We start from the raw sequence: 27,140 nt of genomic DNA, 5'->3' as shown, positions 1-27,140 counted from the left end.
TTAAAGCTACACTTGTTGTTAATCCAGCCAACGTGGCAGATTTCAAAAAGGCTTTACGGCGAAAGCAAACCATGCTATTATCTGAGGACAGCACCCCATCAAACAAACGCAGACCATTATAATTCAATCCGTCAGGCGCGACACAAAACTCAGAAATATCGATATGATTCTTATCTTTGACGAGCTTCTTCTGTTGGCACTCCAATGTGTCCCATAAACATCACAAATGGTCCTTTTGTTCGATTAATTCCGTCATTATATGTCCAAAATGTCCATTTATTTGGCGCGTTTGAGCCAGAAAAACACTGGTTCCAACTGTAATCTTTGTCGAAACATTTCAAACAACTTTAGGGATTTTTTTTACGTAAATAATCTTAAATTTAAACGTAAATTTAAGACAGGATAAACTGCGTTCAATACCGGACAAAAACAATGTGGAGCGAGCTTTCAGGTCATGCGCCTCTAACAAACAGTACACTTCACTCGACCCTCGTTCTGAACTGCCTTACATCTTAATTTCTCAAAGGAAAAACATCAACCAATTTCTAAAGACTGTTGACATCCAGTGGAAACGATTGGAACTGCAAGCAAGTGCCTTAGAAATCCAGATCCCCATAGAAACCCCATTGAAAAGAGAGTTTGGTTTGTCCTCTGGGTTTCACCTGCCAAATAAGTTCTGTTATACTCACATACATCATTCAAACAGTTTTAGAAAATTCAGAGTGTTTTCTATCCACATCTACCAATAATATGTATATCCTAGCTTATGGGCCCGAGTAGCAGGCAGTTTACTTTGGGCACACTTTTCATGCCTTAGGCATGCTGCAAGGAGGCATGAGGACTGCAGATGTGGCCAGGGCAATAAATTGCAATGTCCGTACCGTGAGACGCCTAAAACAGCACTACAGGGAGACAGGACGGACAGCTGATCGTCCTTGCAGTGGCAGACCACGTGTAACAACGCCTGCACAGGATCGGTACATCTGAACATCACACCTGCGGGACAGGTACAGGATGGAAAAATCAACTGCCCGAGTTACACTAGGAATGCACAATCCCTCCATCAGTGCTCAGACTGTCCACAATAAGCTGAGAGAGGCTGGACTGAGGGCTTGTAGGCCTGTTGGAAGGCAGGTCCTCACCAGACATCACCAGCAACAACGTCACCTATGGGCACAAACCCATCGTCGCAGGACCAGATAGAACTGTCAAAAAGTGCTCTTCACTGACGAGTCGCGGTTTTGTCTCACCAGGGGTGATGGTCGGATTTGCGTTTATCGTTGAAGGAATGAGCGTTACACCGAGGCCTGTACTGTGGAGCGGGATCGATTTGGAGGTGGAGGGTCCTTCATGGCCTGGGGCGGTGAGTCACAGCATCATCGGACTGAGCTTGTTGTTATTGCAGGCAATCTCAACACTGTGTGTTACAAGGAAGACATCCTCCTCCCTCATGTGTATTTATTTATTTATTTCACCTTTATTTAACCAGGTAGGCAAGTTGAGAACAAGTTCTCATTTACATTTGCGACCTGGCCAAGATAACGCAAAGCAGTTCGACACGTACAACAACACAGAGTCAATAAACATACAGTCAATAATACAGTAGAAAAATAAGTATATATACAATGTGAGCAAATAAGGTGAGATAAGGAAGGTAAAGGCAAAAAAAAGGCCATGGTGGCGAAGTAAATACAATATAATATTACAATATAGCAAGTAAAACATTTGAATTGTAGATTTGCAGTGGAAGAATGTGCAAGGTAGAGATAGAAATAATGGGGTGAAAAGGAGCATGTGTTACCCTTCCTGCAGGCTCATCCTGACATGACCCTCCAGCATGACAATGTCACCAGCCATACTGCTCGTTCTGTACGTGATTTCCTGCAAGACAGGAATATCAGTGTTCTGCCATGGCCAGCGAAGAGCCCAAATCTCAATCCTATTGAGCACGTCTGGGACCTGTTGGATCGGAGGGTGAGGGCTAGGGCCATACCCCCCAGAAATGTCCAGGATCTTGCAGGTGCCTTGTTGGAAGAGTGGGATGTTATCTCACAGCAAGAACTGGCAAATCTGGTGCAGTCCATGAGGAGGAGATGCACTGCAGTACTTAATGCAGCTGGTGGCCACACCAGATACTGACTGTTACTTTTGATTTTGACCCCCCCATTGTTCAGGGACACATTATTCCATTTCTGTTAGTCACATGTCTGTGGAACTTGTTCAGTTTATGTCTCAGTTGTTGAATCTTGTTAGTGTCATACAAATATTTGTATATATATGTTAAGTTTGCTGAAAATAACCGCAGTTGACAGTAAGAGGACGTTCTTTTTTTGCTGAGATTAGTCATGACTATATTAACAACATTATGTTTTTGTCATAAACATCAAAATTATCCAAACCACAAGCTAGAAAGAGCACTATTTCATTTCAATGGTAGAATCAGGAAGTTTCAGCTTCCTGTGTATTTGGCTGCTCACAGTGAAGCATTAAGTCCAGCAAATATAGCAAATGCTGATACCACTCCGCTAGATAGATGGGGCGTGCCCACAAACTTGGTTTATAGCGTTGTTTACTTCGAACAACCAACACATAGTAGTCTCAGAACTAAAAAAAAGTTTACGTTTTTTTTTTTCACTAATGTTTGTCATCATGCCCGAGTGGTGTTCTGTCTGGCTGTGCTAACTACAAACAAATGTGAAAATAAGTTATCTTTCACCGTACTAGCTACCTACCAGAAATATACCCCGATGCTGCCAGTTGTTTGCAGCTATCAAAAATGATGCTTACAGCCAAAGATTATCAGAGGGATTTTCAGGCTGACTGGATGGGGAATACGTTTAAATGACAGCTGGGAAGTGATGCAATACCAGTTTGGCTAACGTTAGCGAATGTAAGCTAGCGAACGTTAGCGAATAAGAGTAACTCAATCTGGTAGCCATCTATTACACCCTTGTCTGGAAAACACTCTGTTACTAAAAATAGAATTGTCGATTATAGCTAACTCACTCTCGGTGTGTTGGTAGTAATGATGAATGTGTATAAATTGTCTATGGTTGGTTAGTTGGTTCTCAGCTGATGCTAATTAGCTAACAGCAAGCTGACAGTACTGACAAATCCATGATAGGTATGCTAAGCTACCCAGTCTAATAGAGATCAATACAATTAGTAGGGTGGTTAAATTGTGTATTGTTAGGTGTTTTGTTGTAGGTGGTACATAATCTGATTCCACCATTCCATTAGCTCTGGTTAAGGTAAATTGATTCAAAATATGTACAAGCTGACGGCTAAGATTTACAGTAAGCATGTTTGTATGGTTTGTGTTGTGGGGTTACAGGTGGTTAGATGTAGACTGAGGACCACAGAGAACCTTCCAGACCATGTCATCTCTTTTCCCTTTGTAAAACTCCAGGTTATCTGGAGTCCACTCCGCTGAAAAAAATACAAAGCGTGGGCATTTTGTGCACGAGGGAGCGGACACACCTTGCGGTTATGGAGTACAACAAGATTGTGGGACAGAAACGGGCAAAGGACACTGCAAGGTGTAACATCAAGACCACAACAGTAATGACACAACCACCACATTCTTCTCTCTACAGATTCTCAAAACACAATACAAAGACACATCTACAAAAATCCTCTGCCAAGGACTACTATTGACACAAACGATTTGTCAAAGTCAATGGGCTGAGGGAGGTTTAAAGACAGGTCTTTGAGACTAGGAAGGGCGATTCGGTTGTGCTTAGAGACAGTCAATGTATTGTTGTGTATGAGAACAATTAAAAGGTGGCATTTCTCCTCAATTTCCCAGCAAAACATAATGTGTAAGAACTGTCCTCCTAAGACGTTTCACACCTTCTTCAGCTCCCCCACCCCATTCACTTTGTTGACTGATCTTTCCTCTCAAAAACAGCTCCCAATGTCCCTCATTGTCCCTAAATAACGAAGTAATCCAACAGTGTACGCTGCCATTTTATTTATTTCAAATCTTCTCTCATTGATCGAAACAGGTGGGTGTCCACCACAAAGTGTCACATGTCATGATGACAGACATCTTGGATTACTTCATGGAGCAAAAAAAAATTATTTATTTTAATAACTTTTCTAAATTCAAACTGATCCCTTGCCACTGGACACAGACACTTTATGAGACGAATCGACGACGAAGACTAAGAGAAGTGGTGATCAGCAGATGATGGGAGAGGTGGTCATGAGGAAATTGCCATTATAAAGGTACAGTACATACAGTGAGTTCGGGGAATACTTGTACAGCTGTGGGAGGAGTGTTGTCATGACCAAACTGCCATCAAACAACAGCTCCTCTTGAGTCGTCTTCTGTCCAATCCATCGAGAAGAATACAGTTCACAGGATACAGTTCTGCTACAACGACACACGCAGGCAAAGAAAATCTGTTTCTCTCCAAGAATCCACTCCAGGAAGAAGACCAGGCACCACACTGTATCGTCTGCAAGACAAAAATATATATATAATAAATGATACTCCATTGCACAGTTTGAAAGACAGTTGAACTGTGCCAGCATAACAACATTAGGGTAGACTAGTTGAACATGCATATGTGAGGACAGGCACAGATATTACGTTTACAACAATATCTAGCCTAATAGAAAGAAATATGGCATAACCCTCAACCTTTGCACAGTGACCAGACTGTACAAATGTACCTAGGTAGATAGGCAGACAGTATATAGCTACAGCAATGTCTAAGCGGCATGTTTAGGCACATATGTTTATAGTAAAACCATGAATTCTCTGGTGGACATTCCTGCATTACTGACATTCCTGCATTACTGACATTCCTGCAGTCAGCATGCCAATTGTACGCTCCCTCAAAACTTGAGACTTCTGTTTGCATTGTGTCATGTCACAAAATTGCACATTTTAGTGCCTTTACAAGGTGCACCTGTGTAATGATCATGATGTTTAATCAGCTTCTTGATATGCCACACCTGTCAGGTGTACCGTGTTTTGTGCTGCTGCCATGTTGTGTTGCTACCATGTTGTTGTCATGTGGTGTTGCTGCCATGCTATGTTGTTGTCTTAGGTCTCTCTTTATCTAGTGTTGTGGTGTCTCTCTTTGTGTAGTGTTGTCTCACTTGTCGTGATGAGGGTTTTGTCCTAGATTTAGATTTTTAATCCCAGCCCTCGTCCCCACAGCATGCCTTTGTAGGCTGTGATTGTAAATACGATTTTTTTCTTAACTGACTTTCTGAGTTAAATAAAGTTTTAAAATATGAAAAATATATATCTTGGCAAATGAGGAAAGCTCACTAACAGCGATGTAAACAAATTTGTGCACAAAATTTGTGAAAAAATACGTTTTTTTTTTGGTATGGAACATTTCTGGAATCTTTTGTTTCAGTTCATGAAACAAAATATATATTTTTGTTCAGTGTAATTTTGGAAACATCAATGAGAAAATGTTCTCAATTTTATCAATGAGAAAATTTGCAGAATGTCCATCTCGCTCCATCTTCTCCCACTGCACACCACTGGGCTTCCTCTCATCACCATATTTGGTAGTGAGTGGAAATGCCAACTGGATGCTTTACATTTATACACCCGGTGAAATATCTAGCTCATTGTTCTATCTGTGGTAACAAGTTAGCAGATGCCAGGCTAACTAGCAAGCCAACTCTAGTCATATGCTAACGTTTGCTGGTAAACCTAGCTTCAGGTGGCTGGTTGCATTGTTATAGCTTGCTACGACATCTACGACTAAAAAGGAAGAGGTTTTACAATCGAGATAGGTTTTACAATCAGAGATCTGTTCTCAATTTTTTGTCATAAATATGGCTACCTGTAGTTGTTTAGCTCAATTAGCTAGCTAGACTAGCTAGCCACCTACCTAAGTTAACAAACTGAAAAATAATTTGATTTCCCCTCACTGTAACAATGTAGTATAGTATGTTAGCCAGCAATACAAAACATGGGTTTCAGTAGATCAACTACAGTTAACTAACCAGCTAGGTGGCTTGCAGGAAAAATAACTTACTTAGCTAGGCATTTGTATTTGTCATCTGCCCTCTTGATGTCAATATTTTGATTGTATGACTTAATCCCCCCCCATCAATACACCAGAAGGCATCAGCAAAGCCCAGACCTGCCTTCCTGCTGTGCAATTACACTACATGACCAAAAGTATGTGGACACCTACTCGTCGAACATCTCATTCCAAAATCATGGGCATTAATATGGAGTTGGGCCACCTTTGCTGCTATAAACAGCCTCCACTCTTCTGGGAAGGTTTTCCACTAAATGTTGGAACATTTCTGCGGGGACTTGCTTCCATTTAGCCTCAGGGGTCAGGTTGTTGGGCGATTATGCCTGGCTCGCAGTCGGCCTTCCAACTCATCCCAAAGGTGTTCGATGGGGTTGAGGTCAGGGCTCTCTGCAGGCCAGTCAAGTTCTTCCACCAATCTTGATAAACCATTTATGTATGGACCTTGCTTTGTGCATGGGGGCATTGTCATGCTGAAACAGGAAAGGGCCTTCTTCAAACTGTTGCCACAAAGTTGGAAGCACAGAATCGTCTAGAATGTCATTGTATACTGTAGCATTAAGATTTCCCTTCACTGTAACTAGGGGGTCTAGCCCAAACCATGAAAAACAGCCCCAGACCATTATTCCTCCTCCACCCAACTTTACAGTTGGCACTACGCATTCGGGCAGGTAGCGTTCCACCAAATCCAGATTCGTATGTCTGACTGTGAGAACGCATTTCCACTTCTCCAGAGTCCAATGACGAGCTTTACACCACTCCAGCTGACGCTTGGCATTGTGCATGGTGATCTTAGGCTTGTGTGCGGCTGCTCGGCCATGGAAACCCATTTAGTGAAGCTCCCGAAGAACAGTTTATTGTGCTGACATTGCTTCTGAGGCAGTTTGGAACTCGGTAGTGAGTGTTGCAACAGAGGACAGACGATTTTTACGCACTACGCGCTTCAGCACTGCCATTCTGTGAGCTTGTGTGGCTGAGCTGTTGTTGCTCTTAAGATGTTTCCATTTCACAATAACAGCACTTACAGGTGACTGGGGAAGCTCTAGCAGGGCATAAATTGTATGAACTGACTTGTTGGAAAGGTGGAATCCTATTACGGTGCCACGTTAAAAGTCACTGAGATCTTCAGTAAGGCCATGCTACTGCTAATGTTTGTCTACGGCAGTGGTTCCCAAACTTTTTATTGTCCCGTACCCCTTCAAACATTCAACCTCCAGCTGCGTACCCTCTCTAGCACCAGGATCAGTGCACTCTCAAATGTTGTTTTTGCCATCATTGTAAGTCTGTCACACACAACACTATACGATACATTTATTAAAACATAAGAATGAGTGTGAGTCTGTCGTCACAACCCGGCTCCTGGGAAGTGACAAAGAGCTCTTATAGAACCAGGGCACAAATAATAATATAATAATAATCAATAATTTTGCTTTTTATTTAGTCATCTTACATATAAAACTTTATTTGTTAATCGGAAATTGTGAATAACTCACCACAGGTTAATGAGAAGGATGTGCTTGAAAGGATGCATATAACTCTGCAATGTTGGGTTGTATTGGAGAGAGTCTCAGTCTTAAATCATTTTCAACAGTGTTGTTTGATGGAGGCATTGTCTGTTTAAAAATAAAAAGTGAAGCACATTTTTATTAGGCGTACCCCCGACGGCATTGCGCGTGCCCCAGTTTGGTAATACCTGGTCTATGGAGACGTCATGGCTGTGTGCTCGATGTTATACACCTGTCAGCAACGGTTGTGGCTGAAATAACCAAATCCACCAATTTGAAGGGGTGTCCACATATCTTTGTATATATAGCGTATGTGTAGCGTATGTGTGAAACACATCTCACTGACTTAGAAATTCCTTAGACATGATGAAAACAAGCCCATATTCCCCCCAGGGTGAAATTCCCCTTTAAAACCCACCCAGCTACATGGGGGAAAATGCCAGGAAAATAGGTGTCTGTCTGTTTTCTTTTCATCCTTACAGTCCTTTGGGGCATCAGGTAGCCTAGTGGTTAAAGCGTTTGGTCCAGTAACCAAAAGGTTGCTAGATCGAATCCCCGAGCTGACATGGTAAAAATATGTTGTTCTGCCCCTGAAAAAGGCAGTTAACCCACTAACGGATGTGAAACGGCTAGCTAGTTAGCGCTAAATAGCGTTTCAATCAGTGACGTCACTTGCTCTGAGACCTTGAAGTAGTAGTTCCCCTTGCTCTGCTAGGGCCGCGGCTTTTGTGGAGCGATGGGTAACGATGCTTCGTGGGTGACTGTTGTTGACGTGTGCAGAGGGTGCTCAAGTACCACACAGAAACTTTAGGCCTCATTCTGAATTCATTTCAGCAAGCATTCGCTTTCATTCAAACAAAGTGGAGCAAAGGTTTTGTGGGTGAAGGAGCATACCGTATTTATTTAACCTTTTATTGAACTAGGTGTAACAGTATAACTTTAGACCTAACGCTGAAAAGAAAACGGACTGACACCTATTTTACTGGCATTTTTCCCCATGTAGCTGGGTGGGTTTTAAAGGGGAATTTCACCCTGGGGGGAATATGGGCTTGTTTTCATCATGTCTAAGTAATTTCTAAGTCAGTGAGATGTGTTTCACACATACACTATATATACAAAGATATGTGGACACCCCTTCAAATTGGTGGATTTGGTTATTTCAGCCACAACCGTTGCTGACAGGTGTATAACATCGAGCACACCGCCATGACGTCTCCATAGACCAGGTATTACCAAACTGGGGTACGCGCAATGCCATCGGGGGTACGCCAAATAAAAATGGGCTTCACTTTTTAATTTTAAACAGACAATGCCTCCATCAAACAACACTTTTTCATGACGCATCCAGTGACATGAAAGTTATACTGTTACACCTAGGTAAATAAAAGGTTAAATAAATACAGTATGCTCCTTCACCCACAAAACCTTTGCTGCTCTTTGTTTGAATGATGTTAAATGCTTGATGAAATGATTTAAGAAGGTGGCTATCCAGCTTAAAGTGTCTGTGTGGTACTTGTAAAGGGGAAGGCGGGGTGTAAAATACAGTCCAGGTTTGGTCTCTCCAACCATCACTGCTGTGAGGTTCTAAAGTAGGTATTAATCGCAATGAGAGAGACCGAATGTTCCCCAGGTCCAGTGGACCTCTATGGGCCTCTCTCACGCTCCTTCATTAGGCCTTTGTCTCCATCACCATAGAAACAAGACAGAGGAACCTTGAATTACAAATGTTCACCATGGATACGTTCACATGGGCCAAGCCAGATAATAAATGTTGCCTTGTAGGGTCCATGTACGGTCGGGGCCTGGGATATGATAGTTAAAGGTAGTAAGTCAGTCCGTTTCAATGGTCTTTCAATGCACGCGCTAACCAGAGGAATCGTGGCGAAAATACAGAGGGTCAACCGATATTTAATGTGAAATCTAAGAAAGAAAGAACTGCATGTTTAGAGAGTTGTACTTTGGCTCAGAAAGTACTTCAGATAAGGTTGCACATTGTTAGAAATGTCATTTTCCTCAAACACTAACTTTTTTGAACAGCTAGATGAGATCAACCGATCAGACCTGCCCTCTAGAAATCCACGAAAGAGAGGCTACATTTCGATTGTACATACTGTATTGTGTACGGAAAGCAGCAAGACGTCTCTCCTACACAAACAGCTTGGCTCAGCCTCAGCCTGTATCACCCCTTGACTGCACCAGGAAGTCCAAGCCAAAGGCTGAGCATGACTCGCCTGCTACTATGAGTTGTCAACAGTGGGCGGAAAGAAAGCATGGCTGGCTGTGTTTGCTACACAGCTGCCTAAATGTTGTTCAATACTTTGAACTGGAGCTTTTAGAAAGACCAAAACTATGACCATGTAGTAAGCAAGAACCCTATAGATGGTAAACTATGGTAAGAGAGTGACGTCTGAAATAGGCCTAGTTAAACTTCAGCAGGGCATGTAGAAAAGACTAAATAAAAAAAAGGAATATTTTGAATCCCACTACATCACACTCTCATAGACAATAGTACAGCTGTGATCCACTTTTCAATTTAAAACCCTCTACAAATATATCTGTTCATATTAAACTCAATAAACTATATCTCTTAATTATGATTTATATAGTTGAAATTATGGTTTATTTGTTTATATAGGTTAAATTATGGTTTATTGACGCCCTTTAAATCATCTGACTTTTATTGACTCTATAATGAGCTGATGAACAAACATTAGTAGGTCTACTGAATAAAAACCCTTGCACTGTAGCCTACTGTACCATCAATTTGTACCAACTCTCATTGTATTAATGTATGTAGGCAAGAGAGGGTATAACGCAATCTTTCTCTTGCACTTTCTACAGTCAGAAACAGGCAACTGAGAACAAAACTGAACCAAGAACAGATAACTGAGGAGTTATCAAGATAACACTTCCTGGTTCCAATTCTATCTGTCTTCAGGTGCAGTGTCAACATGAGGACTTCGCTGACACATTTGGACTTTCTCTACTTTCATTAACATCGGGTTGTCATTGTTCATTTACGGTTTTAAACTTTATTTAATTAAACAATTTAAACTATAATTTGAACTACATTGTCCTCCGTGCATTCCAACGAAATCTTCATTAGTTCGAATGAGAGTTCTTAGCCCTCAGTGCACGAGGAGGAAGATCAGATACGAGTAGCGCTTCAAAAAGTCGCAGCAGTCAAGTGGAGACTACAGAAGAGGATACGTGTATTTCAGTTGATAATTGTCAACGCGAAAGACACCGAAGATGTCGGATTCAATGTCCAGCTTTTTGCACATTGGGGACATCGTTTCCCTTTACGCGGAGGGCTCTGTCAATGGTTTTATAAGTACACTTGGGTAAGTATGTGCATGTCCATACAAACACTTTAGCTTGCCAGTGGTTATAAGTTTACAGTCTTGTCATTTTGACAGATCTTAATTTCAACATACGGTAGTTACCCAATCGGTCGACTTCGAATCGAGACTCACATTTATCTCCTTCACCTCTTGTAGCCTCTATGTCAAGTTTTGCTCTCTGCGTAGTGAATTCATTTTACAGAGAAATACAAAACTCCACGAATCCATGATTTAGGCTTCATGTATTTGTGTAGCTCATGTTACACAGCACAGTACGCTATTATAACAATTCCAGCCATATTAAAGTAATGAGATCATTGCAGCTGAGATTTAGTGTCTCTGAGAGACCCTCATTTATTTCATCAGCTGATAAGTTATACCTAGTCTCAGTATGGCAAAGTGGGCCACGGAGTCTGATCTCTAGATAGTCAAGCATCACCATATGGAAACATCTGTTTTCTAGTAAGACATTACAATTGTTGTGTTCAAAAAGCTCCTTAAAACGAGTTCACTATTTTACAACTTTGTTCCATTGATTTTCAGCTAGCAGTGGCTAAAGGTAGTCATTACAAACTTCATCTATTTAGAAAACTGAACCATGGATTACAGTTTTTCCTGGCAAATAGACTACTTTCAAGTTGTAAAATAGTGAACTAATCGTTTAAGCCAGGGCTCTCCAACCCTGTTCCTGGAGAGCTACCCTCCTGTAGGTTTTCACTCCAACCCCGTTCCTGGAGAGCTACCCTCTTGTAGGTTTTCACTCCAACCCTGTTCCTGGAGAGCTACCCTCCTGTAGGTTTTCACTCCAACCCTGTTCCTGGAGAGCTACACTCCTGTAGGTTTTCACTCCAACCCTGTTCCTGGAGAGCTACCCTCCTTAGGTTTTCACTCCAACCCCGTTCCTGGAGAGCTACCCTCCTTTAGGTTTTCACTCCAACCCTGTTCCTGGAGAGCTACCCTCTTGTAGGTTTTCACTCCAACCCTGTTCCTGGAGAGCTACCCTCCTGTAGGTTTTCACTCCAACCATGTTCCTGGAGAGCTACACTCCTGTAGGTTTTCACTCCAACCCTGTTCCTGGAGAGCTACCCTCCTTAGGTTTTCACTCCAACCCCGTTCCTGGAGAGCTACCCTCCTTAGATTTTCAGTCCAACCCTGTTCCTGGAGAGCTACCCTCCTGTAGGTGTTCACTCCAACCCTGTTCCTGGAGAGCTACCCTCCTTTAGATTTTCAGTCCAACCCTGTTCCTGGAGAGCTACCCTCCTTTAGGTTTTCAGTCCAACCTTGTTCCTGGAGAGCTACCCTCCTTTAGGTTTTCACTCCAACCCCATTCCTGGAGAGCTACCCTCCTTTAGGTTTGGAGTGTAAACCTACAGGACAGTAGCTCTCCAGGAACAGGGTTGGAGATAAAACCTACAGGACAGTAGCTCTCCAGGAACAGGGTTGGAGTGAAAACCTAAAGGAGGGTAGCTCTCCAGGAACAGGGTTGAAGAACCCCATTTTAAACTGGGTTTCACATTGCAGAGTTGAAGAGTTGCACTTCACTCCAACCCTCTCCAGGAACGGGGTTGGAATGTAAACCTACAGGACAGTAGTTCTCCAGGAACAGGGTTGGAGATAAAACCTACAGGACAGTAGTTCTCCAGGAACAGGGTTGGAGATAAAACCTACAGGACAGTAGCTCTCCAGGAACAGGGTTGAAGAGCCCCATTTTAAACTGTGTTTCACATTGCAAGGCATTAGAGTGAAGAGTTGCACTAGTTCTATGTTGTTGTTGATGATGAATAGTGTTGTTTCACCTGATTTTGTGCAGGCATATGTTTTTTTTATTTTACCTTTATTTAACTAGGCAGGTCAGTTAAGAACAAATTCTTATTTTCAATGACGGCCTAGTGGGTTAACTGTCTTGTTCAGAAGCAGAATGACAGATTTTTACCTTGTCAGCTCGGGGATTCGATCTTGCAACCTTTCGGTTACTAGTCCAACGCTCTAACCACTAGGCTACCTGTCGCCAATGTCTGAAGTAGTGGTGCGTTTCCTCTAGTCAGAAACATGTCCTTGAAAAAAGATCATAGACATTATTGGTTTAATACTCTGTCAGTGAAAACATGGCTACAACTTTGTCCCAGGATATATTCCCCTGGCAGTATCCTGTTATTGTTTATGTTCACATATACACTGCAGCCCCCCTTCCATTGTTTGCCTGAATGCCATTATTGTAGTAGGAATTATGTCAGGATAAGGAAGCGATTCCAAGTGTGTTCTTTGGAGATTTCCAACGGATAGGTGCTCTGGTAACTTGGGACTGTACCAAAACGGCACCCTATCCGCTATTAAGTGCACTACTTTTGACCAGGGCCCATTGTGCTCTGGTCAAAAGTAGTGCCCTATGTAGCGAATACGTTGCCATTTGCGATGTTTTCAAATCATCTCTATTCATAGTGCTTCCTGTGGTTTCTCCAGTTGCTGCCGGAGAAGGAACAGCATTCGATGTATTCTGGTGCCCTTTGTGTTCGCTTGGCGCTGCCCGCCAAGGGCGTCAGGCACCGCAAAAATCTGAGGGGGCACAAAGTATGTGAGGATGGCTGGGGAGGTGTTCCGGGGTGGTGCTAGCCCCTGCTTAATTCTATGTAAACAATATGTATTTTTCTGCATATCTAAGCATACCTCTTGAGCTGTCTGTATCCTCCTTGACTGGTTTATTTTTTTTAAAGAAACAAAATATGGTTCTCTGCAAAAAAATCTGGGTAAAAGATTTGTGAGTCTTATTCAGTACATTTAGTTATTGCTTGCTTTTCTAAGGTCTACCAGCCTTGCCAGAGGGCATGCAAGCTAAGATAGACAACCTAGCTACTTTAGCGTGATTGATAGCTTGAAATGGCTTCTTGGTAGCAAGTTATCAGGTTGGAAGATTGAGAACCTATCTGGGCTAACTAAAGTCAACTTCATAAAATAGCTAGGTTGCTTTTAATTTTACAGAGAAACAACAACAAAAAGTATTTTATTTTCAGGACAAATCTGAGGGAGTACTTGCCCCTGTGCCCCCTATGGGCATGATGCCTCTGCTGCCCATCCACAAAGCTTCTTTTTTTTTTTTGAAAATAAGTGTTACCTGGAACCATAAAGGCTTCTTCAATTGTCCCCATGGGACAACCTTTGAAAATAACTATTTTTCACTAATACAAAGTTCTACGTGGAACCTTTTCACTAATATAAAGTTCCAAGTAGAATCTTTTTCACCATCAAAGGGTTCTATCTGGAACCAAAAAAGGGTTCTCCTAAGGGGACAAACAAATAACAGCTTTTTCCTAGGAGTGGAGCCCTGTCCAGGCAGCCACTGAAACAGCTCCAGGGCTTGGCCTCTGATGCCTGTTCAAACAGACTCGAGTCACCTATTAGCCACACTTAATTTATTCACTTCACAAATCCACTATCGCGAAGTAGGCTATAACTGTCTGGCTGAGTCATATTTGAAACAATATCTAGTCAATGTTTAATTTATTTATCATCTGTGGAGAGGCACAATTGCCTCCGTCTGGAACGATGGGGAAGAGGGATTGTAGTCTATAACACAGGGTCGGTCACATGAGGACTGTACAACAACATATCTCTAAAATCATGTCTCTTAGTTTGCATAAATTCAAACACTGGGATGATTGCTGTAATCAGTCACAACAAGGCATGGAGCAGTGGGTAACGCATGCCAAATCTCTGTCGAGGACAGGACACACATTTGACTGTCTGACAACACAGGGCTGCCTATTGGAAGGTTCTAGCTCAGTATGACAAATAGCTTTTAGCAAGTGTCTTGAGTCACCAGTAAAATAAATAAAAATGAAGCACACTGTGATGCACTTTAGGTTCACATCAGGTCTCTGTCCAGAGAGAAAGTTTGTATTGTTTACATAGGGGGTTACCTCAAATCTCTAACACTTAACAGAATTAAATATTATTTCAGAATTAAATGACATCTAAGTTGTGTATCAATGGCCAAAAATGACCAATAATGATGATAAATGCTGCACTTATATTTAAAACATGGATACTGGACTTCAGAGCTAAATAGCTAGAGCTGCTTTAACTCTCTTACTGCGTAACACATGATGCCTGTAAGGGCAGAAGAAGCAGGACAAATGAGTTGTAACTATTGTTGACAGCATCTGCGTCGGTGCCTGTTGAGTTATTTACACGTGACAGAACACAGTGCAGATCTGTGTTTATGAATGAAATCCTCAGGGACCTGACAGTTTAAAATGTAATTTTGTGATGTCGAGTTGCCAATCCCAACGAGTTCGGGAGAGACGAAGGTTGAGACATGTGCCAAGCTGCGCCGCTTCTTATCACACTGCCAGCCGCACCAATGTGTCAGAGGAAACACCGTTCGCCTGACGACCGAAGTCAGCTTGCAGGCACCCGGCCCGTCGCTAGAGCACGATGAGCCAAGGAATACCCCCAAGCCAAACCCTACCCTAACTCGGACGGCGCTGGGCAAATTGTGCACCACCCTATGGAGCCTCTGGTCACGGCCAGCTGTGACACAGCCTGGTGCCTCAGCAGTGCTTTAGACTGCCTGACATAGGTTTTTAAAAGTGGCACAGACTTTAAAACCCACGAACATACACCTGGTGCAGCTTCAACAAAGGCCCTGAATTTCTGTTGTGTAGTTTTAGAGCCTGCTCCCTTCTTGTGAGGGATGATAGCTCTGCATTCAATCACACATGCTTTGCATTCTCTGTCTCAGGTGAAAATCTTCAACCCACTGATGGTAGCCTATTCAAACAGCACACCACTGATGTTATTCATACTACAATTTAAATATATACAGTGTATATGGAAAATATTCCAAACCCTTGACTTCTTCCCCCCCAAAATTACATTACAGCCTTATTCTAAAATTGATTAAATAAAATATTTTCCTCAATCTACACACAATACCCCATAATGACAATGCGAAAACAGGTTTAGATTTTTTGGCAATTTTATAAAAAAAAATACAACTTATGTTAATAAGGTGTAAGTAATTCAGACCCTTCGCTATGAGACTCGAAATGGAGCTCAGGTGCATCCTGTTTCCATTGATCATCCTTGAGATGTTTCTACAACTTGATTGGAGTTCACCTGTGGTAAATTCAATTGATTGGACATGATTTGGAAAGACACACACTGGTTTATATAAGTTCCCACAGTTGACAGTGCACGTCAGAGCAAAAACCAAGCCATGAGGTGGAAGGAATTGCCCGTAGAGATCAGAGACGGGATTGTGTCGAGGTACAGATCTGTATTGTGTAGATTGATGAGGTTTTTATTTAATACATTTTAGAACGAGGCTGTAACACAACAAAATGTAGAAAAAGTCAAGGAGTCAGAATACTTTCCGAATGCACTGTGTATATATATATAAAACACATATCTTGCATAAGTTAAAAATCACATTGAATGATATTCAATATCTATATGAATTAATTCAATGACCGTGAAGTTTAACAAATAAATCTGTTTTTATAAAGACCTCAATTCCTGAGTTGTGAGTGATTCATACGCAATGCAAATGACCAGGGGAGCAGGCCAGCCTCTAGCCAAAGCAATAACCCACAATACGTAGACAAACCTCACCTGGCTGCTAGATGACTCCCATTGATTATGTGAAGGAGGGGGATATAGGGAGATTAACCAGAGACAACCCTCTGCACGCAAACATGTACAGACCGATGGTAACGATGTAGGATTAGCTTGGCCTTTCAGGTAGCGGCTTTTAGATACACAAACCCCCCTTTAATTTTTTTAATATATATTTTTTTGCATATTTCCACTGCATTGTGTGAACTGTGAGCCTGTCTTGTGTTTTTCATCTGCTGTCATGGAAATAGCACTTCAGCATGTTTCAGCCATCTTTGGGTAATAGGTTCTATGGGCACTCTAAAGAGGAGCAACCCAAAGTGTTCAGACTGCTTTAAGAAGCTTTGTAGTGACCACATCCTCACATGCAGTATAATAGGCTATAGATTACAACCTCCTGTGGCCTTCAGAAAGTATTCACACCCCTTGACGTTTTCTACATTTTGATGTGTTTACAGCCTGAATTTAAAATGGATTCAATGTAGATTGTGTCACTAAACCTAGACACACAATACCCCATAATGTCAAAGGGGAATTGTTTTCAGATATATATATAATATATTAATATATAATGACAAGCAGAGAAGTCTTCAGTCAATAAGTTTAACCTCTTGGTTATGACAAGCCTAAATAACTTCAGGAGTAAAAATTTGCTTAGATAATTTCCATGGACTAACTATAATAATGGTGTTCGACATACATTGTTGAATGACTACCTCATCTCTGTACCCCACACATACAATTATCTGGAAGGTTCTTCAGTCGAGCGGAACATTATAAACACAGAGATTCAACGACAAAGACCAGGGAGGTTTTGCAATGCCTCTCAAAGAATGGCTCCTATTGGTAGATGGGTAAAAAAAAGGCAGATGTATATCCCTTTGAGCATGGTGAAGTTATCACACTTTGGATGGTGTATCGATACACCCAGTTAGTACAATGATACAGGCGTCCTTCCTAACACAGTTGACGGAGAGGAAGGAAACTGCTCAGGGATTTCACCATGAGGCCAATGGTGACTTTTAAACAGATACAGAATTTAATGGCTGTAATAGGAGAACTGAGGATGGATCAACAACATTGTAGTTACTCCACAATACTAACCTAACTGACAGAGTAAAAAGTAGGAAGTCTGTACAGAATAAAAATATCCAAAAATATGCATCCTGTTTGCACTAAAATACTGAGAGAACTGTGGCAAATAAATTAACGTTATGTCCTGCATACAAAGCATTATGTTTGGGGCAAATCCAACAACACATCACTGAGTATCAAAAGCATGGCGGTGGTGGTGGCTGCATCGTGTTATGGGTATGCTTGTCATTGGCAAGGACTAGGGAGTTTTTTTTTTATATAAAAAACTGAGCTAAGCACAGGCAAAATACTAGATGACACTTGGAGACAAATCTACCTTTCAGCAAGACAATAACCTAAGACACAAGGCCAAATATACACTGGAGTTACTTACCAAGACAACATTGAATGTTCCTGACTGGCCTAGTTACAGTTTTGACTTAAAATCGTCTTGAAAATCTGTGGAAAGACATGGCTGTCTAGCAATGATCAACAACCATCTTGACAGAGCTTGAAGAATTCTTAAAATAATGAAATGGGAAAATATTGCACAATCCAGGTATGCAAACCTCAGACTTAACCAGAAAAACTCACAGCCTAAGGTATTTCTAGCATATATTGACTCAGGGAAAGTATTCAGACCCCTTTTTCCACGTTGTTACATTACAGACTTATTCTAAAATTGATCAAATTGTCCCCCCCCTCAATCTACACACAATACAGCTTGCTGGGCAGCCAGCTCCAGGAAGAGTCTTGGTGGTTTCAAACTTCTTCCATTTAAGAAGGATAGAGGCCACTGTGTTCTTGGGGACCTTCAATGCTGCAGACATGTTTCGGTACCCTTCCTCAGATCTGTGCCTCGACACAATCCTGTCTCTGAGCTCTACGGACAATTCCTTCAACATCATGGCTTGGTTTTTGCTCTGACATGCGCTGTCAACTGTGGGACCTTATATAGACAGGTGTGTGCTTTTCCAAATGATGTCCAATCAATTGAATTTCCCACAGGTGGACTCCAATCAAGTTGTGGAAACGTCTCAAGGATGATCAATGGAAACAGGATGCACCTGAGCTCATTTGAGTCTCAAAGCTAAAAGGGTCTTAAACTGAAATACCTTATTTACATAAGTATTTTTTTTATTTTTAAAACATTTGCAAAAATCCATATATATATTTTTCACTTTGTCGTTATGGGGTATTGTGTGTAGATTGTTGAGGAAAAATAAATAATGTAATAATTTTTAAAAAATAAGGCTGTAATCTAAAAATGTGGAAAAAGTCTGAAAAAAGGGTCTGAATATTTTCAGAATGCACGATATAAATATTAGTGTTTCTTTTTCTTTTATAAATACAAAATATATTAAAAAAATCTTCCACTGACAGAGTATTTTGTGTAGATTGTTGACAAGAAATTACAATTAAATTCATTTTAATCCCACTTTGTAACGCAACAAATGTGGAAAAAGTCCAGGGTTGTGAATACTTTCTGTAGGCGCTGTACACACTGTAGTTCAGTTCATGCTAAGAGTTGACTTTAAAGTGGAAGGATGTGACCGATGATCCGAAGAAAGCTCAGAGTCTGCAGGGAGACCGTAATTAGGCTCATTTTGATTTGTATATTTAGTTTTTTGAGCTGCTAGTGGTCTCTAGGGATTCGTTATGTTTACTGACAGCTTGTGGACGTCCATAGTGGGGAGGGAGGGGTGGTTAAATAAGGAAATGCAGACAGGTCATGATCGTGGGTTTAAATACACTCTGGGTCAGATGTCTTTAAACCGTCTTTCTTAACCGTGACCGTGAGACAGTGAGGAAAATTAAAATACAGAATTCTGACTCAAATCAAACTTTCAGGCCATGTGTAATTTGAGAATAAGGCATGAATCATACAATCCAATCTGCTTTATGGATGTCATTTTGGGAAACTGTTGTCTTTATCCTGGTTCATCACTTCGCAACAATATAGGGAAAACAACAGATCTGGAAGAATCTTACTCAGTTATTTTAATGAAGTTATTTTGGCTCTAATCAGAGTCCACAACCAAATCTCACACTGGCCATTATGTAACAGTCTGTCATTAGACACTGTGTCGGCTCTGGCCAATCACAGTGGACATACTGTTGTCTACATACCAGGAAATGACATATGCTTTGCGGACAGGCCATTGTTACATTATAAACAGTTCATTTAGTGTTCACTGTTCAGGCTACATTGCTTAGTGCCCCCAACAATATAATGACAATCTCCATATATATTTAACCTTTATTTAACTAGGCAAGTCAGTTAAGAACAAATTCTTATTTTCAATGACGGCCTAGGAACAGTGGCTTAACTGCCTGTTCAGGGGCAGAACGACCTTGTCAGCTCAGGGATTTGAACTTGCAACCATTTCGGTTTACAAGTCCAACGCTCTAACCACTAGGCTACCCTGCCACCCCATATACTCCCATTCATTTTGTGAACTGGGACCGGGGATCTTCAGACAAGTCTTGTGAGGCCTGTGGGCGTCTTCGAGCAAAACAACCCACGTGTTCGTGAGTGTCTCCTCTTTACATAGAGGGGTCATAATAGTTTGGACACTAACCGTTCAGACTCTACAGACAATTTTGTGAGAAGACTGATTTTCAGGGTCTGACAAACACCACTATAGCTCTGACACATTTCACCTCAGATGGGCTGTCTCATGGTCTGACAAACACCACTACAGCTCTGTCACATTTCACCTCAGATGGGCTGTCTCATGGTCTGACAAACACCACTACAGCTCTGTCACATTTCACCTCAGATGGGGAATTGCGACATCAGTGGATGCAAAAAGAAAAACATGTCCCCAGTTGAAACTGACAGATTTTTATGGGGATTTGTTGTAGTTATTATTATGCTAATTCGATTTGCGCGGGGCGGGGACATCGACTCTAGGGGGTTAAGTCACTAGTCATTAGCAAGACCTTTAATCTTTTACTGCAGTGGGCCAAATCAGGGTAGTCTTAAACAAATCTACTTTGAAACAAAAGTATACACCTCACACACATGGTTATGGTGTAACGAACATCGTAGGCGGAAGGAGGTGAGGACCAAGGTGCAGCGTGGTAACGGTCCTGAATGGTGCTGGAAAAACACTGAACAGAAAATAAACACCCACGAAACCCAGGTGGAAAAAGACTACCTAAGTATGATTCTCCATCAGAGACAACTAACGACACCTGCCTCTGATTGAGAACCATACTACGCCGAACACAAAAACCAACATAGAAAAACAAAACAGACTGCCCACTATATCTGTCATGGTATCTTCTTTTTTTTAAGCCCATGTCACGTTCTGACCATACTAAAACACAGACAAAACAAAGGAACTAAGGTCAGAACGTGACATATGGGCTTAAAAAAAAAGAAGACGCCATGACAGATACAGTGTTGAAATATATTCCATTTTGAGTTTCAAATGAAATCATTTTATTTGTCACATGCGCCGAATACAACAGGTGTAGGAGACCGTAGTGTACTGCTGAATAAAACAGGTGTAGTAGACCTTAGTGTACTGCTGAATACAACAGGTGTAGGAGACCTTATAGTGTACTGCCGAATACAACAGGTGTAGGAGACCGTAGTGTACTGCTGAATAAAACAGGTGTAGTAGACCTTAGTGTACTGCTGAATACAACAGGTGTAGGAGACCTTATAGTGTACTGCTGAATACAACAGGTGTAGTAGACCGTAGTGTACTGCTGAATACAACAGGTGTAGTAGACCTTAGTGTACTGCTGAATAAAACAGGTGTAGTAGACCGTAGTGTACTGCTGAATACAACAGGTGTAGTAGACCTTAGTGTACTGCTGAATAAAACAGGTGTAGGAGACCGTAGTGTACTGCTGAATACAACAGGTGTAGTAGACCGTAGTGTACTGCTGAATACAACAGGTGTAGTAGACCTTAGTGTACTGCTGAATACAACAGGTGTAGTAGACCGTAGTGTACTGCTGAATACAACAGGTGTAGTAGACCTTAGTGTACTGCTGAATACAACAGGTGTAGTAGACCTTAGTGTACTGCTGAATAAAACAGGTGTAGGAGACCGTAGTGTACTGCTGAATAAAACAGGTGTAGGAGACCGTAGTGTACTGCTGAATAAAACAGGTGTAGTAGACCTTACAGTGTACTGCTGAATAAAACAGGTGTAGGAGACCGTAGTGTACTGCTGAATAAAACAGGTGTAGTAGACCTTACAGTGTACTGCTGAATACAACAGGTGTAGGAGACCGTAGTGTACTGCTGAATACAACAGGTGTAGTAGACCTTACAGTGTACTGCTGAATACAACAGGTGTAGTAGACCTTAGTGTACTGCTGAATAAAACAGGTGTAGGAGACCGTAGTGTACTGCTGAATACAACAGGTGTAGTAGACCTTACAGTGTACTGCTGAATACAACAGGTGTAGTAGACCTTAGTGTACTGCTGAATACAACAGGTGTAGTAGACCTTAGTGTACTGCTGAATACAACAGGTGTAGTAGACCTTAGTGTACTGCTGAATACAACAGGTGTAGTAGACCTTACAGTGTACTGCTGAATAAAACAGGTGTAGGAGACCGTAGTGTACTGCTGAATAAAACAGGTGTAGGAGACCGTAGTGTACTGCTGAATAAAACAGGTGTAGTAGACCTTACAGTGTACTGCTGAATAAAACAGGTGTAGGAGACCGTAGTGTACTGCTGAATACAACAGGTGTAGTAGACCTTAGTGTACTGCTGAATACAACAGGTGTAGGAGACCGTAGTGTACTGCTGAATACAACAGGTGTAGTAGACCTTAGTGTACTGCTGAATACAACAGGTGTAGTAGACATTAGTGTACTGCTGAATACAACAGGTGTAGTAGACCTTAGTGTACTGCTTACTTACAAGCCCTTAACCAACAATGCAGTTTTAAGAAAAATACCTAAAAAAATAAAAAGTTAAAGTAATAAATAATGTAAGAGCAGCAGTAAAATAACAGCAGCGAGGCTATATACAGGGTGTTACGGTACAGAGTCAATGTGGAGGCTATATACAGGGTGTTACGGTACAGAGTCAATGTGGAGGCTATATACAGGGGGTACCGGTACAGAGTCAATGTGGAGGCTATATACAGGGGGTACCGGTACAGAGTCAATGTGGAGGCTATATACAGGGGGTACCGGTACAGAGTCAATGTGGAGGCTATATACAGGGGGTACCGGTACAGAGTCAATGTGGAGGCTATATACAGGGGGTACCGGTACAGAGTCAATGCGGAGGCTTTATACAGGGGGTACCGGTACAGAGTCAATGTGGAGGCTTTATACAGGGGGTACCGGTACAGAGTCAATGTGGAGGCTATATACAGGGGGTACCGGTACAAAGTCGATGTGCGGGGGCACCGGTTAGTCTAGGTAATTTAGGTAGTATGTATATGTAGGTAGAGTTATTAAAGTGACAATTGCATAGATAATAACAGAGTAGCAGCAGCGTAAAAGAGGGGGGGGGGGGGTGCAAATAGTCTGGGTAGCCATTTGATTAGATGGTCAGGAGTATTATGGTTTGGGGGTAGAAGCTATTTAGAAGCCTCTTGGACCTAGACTTGGCGCTCCGGTACCGACTTGCCGTGCGGTAGCAGAGAAAACAGTCTCTGACTAGGGTGGCTGGAGTCTTTGACAATTTTTAGGGCCTTCCTCTGACACCGCCTGGTATAGAGGTCCTGGATGGCAGTAAGCTTGGCCCCAGTGATTTACTGGGCCATACGCACTACCCTCTGTAGTACCTTGCGGTCAGAGGCCAAGCAGTTGCCATACCAGGCAGTGATGCAACCATGCTCTTGATGGTGCAGCTGTTGAACCTTTTGAGGATCTGAGACCCACGCCAAACCTTTTCAGTCTCCTGAGGGGGAATAGGTTTTGTCGTGCCCTCTTCACGACTGTCTTGGTGTGCTTGGACCAAGTTCATTTGTTGGTGATGTGGACACCAAGGAACTTGAAACTCTCAACCTGCTCCACTACAGCCCCGTCGATGAGAATGGGGGCGTGCTCGGCCCTCCTTTTCCTGTAGACCACAATCATCTCTTTTGTCTTGAGTTTGCATCCCAATATTACACTTCATATACAGTGGGGCAAAAAAGTATTTAGTCAGCCACCAATTGTGCAAGTTCTCCCACTTAAAAAGATGAGAGGCCTGTAATTTTCATCATAGGTACACTTCAACTATGACTGACAAAATGAGGAAAGAAAATCCAGAAAATCACATTGTAGGATTTTTAATTAATTAATTTGCAAATTATGGTGGAAAATAAGTATTTGGTCAATAACAAAAGTTTATCTCAATACTTTGTTATATACCCTTTGTTGGCAATGACAGAGGTCAAACGTTTTCTGTAAGTCTTCACAAGGTTTTCACACACTGTTGCTGGTATTTTGGCCCATTCCTCCATGCAGATCTCCTCTAGAGCAGTGATGTTTTGGGGCTATTGCTGGGCAACATGGACTTTCAACTCCCTCCAAAGATGTTCTATGGGCTTGAGATCTGGAGACTGGCTAGGCCACTCCAGGACCTTGAAGTGCTTCTTACGAAGCCACTCCTTCGTTGCCCGGGCGGTGTGTTTGGGATCATTGTCATGCTGAAAGACCCAGCCATGTTTCATCTTCAATGCCCTTGCTGATGGAAGGAGGTTTTCACTCAAAATCTCACGATACATGGCCCCATTCATTCTTTCCTTTACACGGATCAGTTGTCCTGGTCCCTTTGCAGAAAAACAGCCCCAAAGCATGATGTTTCCACCCCCATGCTTCACAGTAGGTATGGTGTTCTTTGGATGCAACTCAGCATTCTTTGTCCTCCAAATACGACGAGTTGAGTTTTTACCAAAAAGTTCTATTTTGGTTTCATCTGACCATATGACATTCTCCCAATCTTCTTCTGGATCATCCAAATGCTCTCTAGCAAACTTCCGACGGGCCTGGACATGTACTGGCTTAAGCAGGGGGACACGTCTGGCACTGCAGGATTTGAGTCCCTGGCGGCGTAGTGTGTTACTGATGGTAGGCTTTGTTACTTTGGTCCCAGCTCTCTGCAGGTCATTCACTAGGTCCCCCCGTGTGGTTCTGGGATTTTTGCTCACCGTTCTTGTGATCATTTTGACCCCACGGGGTGAGATCTTGCGTGGAGCCCCAGATCGAGGGAGATTATCAGTGGTCTTGTATGTCTTCCATTTCCTAATACTTGCTCCCACAGGTGATTTCTTCAAACCAAACTGCTTACCTATTGCAGATTCAGTCTTCCCAGCCTGGTGCAGGTCTACAATTTTGTTTCTGGTGTCCTTTGACAGCTCTTTGGTCTTGGCCATAGTGGAGTTTGGAGTGTGACTGTTTGAGGTTGTGGACAGGTGTCTTTTATACTGCTAACAAGTTCAAACAGGTGCCATTAATACAGGTAACGAGTGGAGGACAGAGGAGCCTCTTAAAGAAAAAGTTACAGGTCTGTGAGAGCCAGAAATCTTGCTTGTTTGTAGGTGACCAAATACTTATTTTCCACCATAATTTGCAAATAAATTCATTAAAAATCCTACAATGTGATTTTCTGTATTTTTTTTCTCATTTTGTCTGTCATAGTTGAAGTGTATCTATGATGAAAATTACAGGCCTCTCTCATCTTTTTAAGTGGGAGAACTTGCACAATTGGTGGCTGACTAAAATACTTTTTTTGCCCCACTGTACATCTCAGAAGACTGAAATATGTCAAAACAGTTTGACATAGAAACACCAGATTTTCAGCCCAAAATATATTTTTGTTGATTATGAAAAATATTAACATTCCACCCATGAGGCCACTAGGTAATTTGACTGCAGGAAAGGGCTACGTCACCAGCAAGTCCTTTAAGTCACCAGCTCTCACAGTGGTTAGCTACTGAAGTCTGACCACAATGAGACCTGGAGTAAATCCATGTAGATGGTTTCTGCATAAGGACATTAGTGTCACAACATTAGCTTTGCTGTGTGTTGTCATTATGCATTTCAGGGTGTTATTCCAGTCTTACCCCACGAGGGCTGGACTACTGCTGTTTTCTCTTCTACCTGATAATTAATTGCACCCACCTGGTGTGCCAGGTCTAATTCAGTCCCTGATTAGAGGGGAATCACCCACCTGGTGTGCCAGGTCTAATTCAGTCCCTGATTAGAGGGGAATCACCCACCTGGTGTGCCAGGTCTAATTCAGTCCCTGATTAGAGGGGAAGTGTGGATTTCAGGGGTACGTATACAAAAACTGCAGTGCAAGTGTTGATCTCCTGTGTGTTGTGTTTCTCCCCAGGTTAGTGGATGACAGATGTGTGGTAGAGCCATCTGCAGGGGACCTGGACAATCCCCCCAAGAAGTTCAGAGGTCAGATTAGCATTCACATTTTTTTTAGGCCTACAATGTAGTGTGTGGGTGCATGTGTGTGGGTGCATTGTGGGAGTGTTATGTACACGTGTGCATGCGTACTTCCCTATGTGTTTGTGAGAGTGATTCACAATATGTTGTTGTGCGTTTGCTTGTGACTCAGTTTTGCCCATGACTGTGACATACGGGGAATGTACAGCTCTGCCTACTCAGCTTGATATGGGCACCAGAGAGAACAGACTCCAAATGAAGACAGCATACACTTGTTCTCCTAACCCCACACTTAGTTGTCTCCGATTCCATCACTGGGGTGACACGCATTCCGTGCATTTCTGTCTGATCGAAAGTTCATTGATGTCCTACTCCTTTGATCTCAGTTTAAACAGACAAGACAACTTGCCCATCGAAGTAAACATATTGTTGTCCCAGCAAGTCTCAGCAATACTGTCCAGTACAGTCTAATAACACTATAATTGTTTCCCATATGATGGTTTTTATATGACTAATATTCTGTCAGTAGTTTGCATGATTCCCTTTATAAAGATTTATCCTGCTACCACTGGAGGCTGGTGATGGAAGGACCGCTCATAATAATGGCCAGAATGGAGCGAATGGAATGGTTTCAAACACATAGAAGATCATGTTTGATGTATTTGGTCGCATTCCACTAATTCCGCTCCAGCCATTACCACGAGCCCCGTCCTCCCCAATTAAAGGTGCTACAGCCTCCAGTGCCTATCACAACTCAACTGTAGCAAAGTTGACATTTCAATATTGCTGAGGGGGCGACATGCATTTTAAGGATGTTTGCAGTTATGGTGCTGATATAACCTCCCTGCCAGACCTGTGTGACAGGTAACAACTACTGTACTCACAGAGCAGAGCACACAGACCGTCAGCTGATGTCCTTCATCTCCAATATTAGTATTAGGCTCCTTTAAAAACAGGATATCCCTCTGAGGATGAGGAGAGTCAATATTTACCTGACACCCAGATCCACTCTCCCCTATGGTGGGTGTGGGGCAAATAACAGTTTTCTTCCTAAGTCTTCTCCCTAAGCAAACTATTCATTTAATGTGGAAGCGATATACATTTGCTCAGACAGTGACACAGCTCATCTTTGCTATAAAGTACATAGATGCTCAGGAGAGTGGCAGCCATCTTGGCATAGTAATCGTAAAACAGTGCCTCACTAGACCCCCCCCC

The 27,140-nt window shown here is 42.2% G+C and overlaps 1 protein-coding gene and 1 long non-coding RNA gene across 7 annotated transcripts in view; one reads left to right on the top strand and one right to left on the bottom strand.

Moving 5' to 3' along the window:
- Window positions 1-2,237: 2,237 nt before the first annotated feature.
- Window positions 2,238-27,140, bottom strand: part of LOC110492620 — a 43,986-nt gene continuing 19,083 nt past the window's right edge. Inside the window, exon 5 of the long non-coding RNA XR_005036609.1 lies at window positions 2,238-4,463. This is a non-coding gene — a long non-coding RNA (uncharacterized LOC110492620). The remainder of the gene's footprint in view (window positions 4,464-27,140) is intronic.
- Window positions 10,315-27,140, top strand: part of LOC110492618 (inositol 1,4,5-trisphosphate receptor type 3) — a 57,583-nt gene continuing 40,757 nt past the window's right edge. For 3 of the 6 annotated variants that reach the window (XM_036947616.1, XM_036947614.1, XM_036947613.1), the window contains exons 1-2: window positions 10,317-10,866; window positions 25,864-25,934. In XM_036947616.1, the coding sequence (XP_036803511.1) occupies window positions 10,775-10,866; window positions 25,864-25,934 (163 nt within the window). In that variant the 5' untranslated portion in view covers window positions 10,317-10,774. Of the gene's footprint in view, window positions 10,867-25,863; window positions 25,935-27,140 lie in introns of all 6 variants that reach the window. The other 3 variants (XM_036947617.1, XM_036947615.1, XM_036947618.1) reach the window with 3 other exon arrangements.

This window comes from Oncorhynchus mykiss, chromosome 16, assembly GCF_013265735.2.
Source record: "Oncorhynchus mykiss isolate Arlee chromosome 16, USDA_OmykA_1.1, whole genome shotgun sequence".
Taxonomy (NCBI): domain Eukaryota; kingdom Metazoa; phylum Chordata; class Actinopteri; order Salmoniformes; family Salmonidae; genus Oncorhynchus; species Oncorhynchus mykiss.
This window is presented reverse-complemented; position numbering and strand designations above follow the sequence as displayed.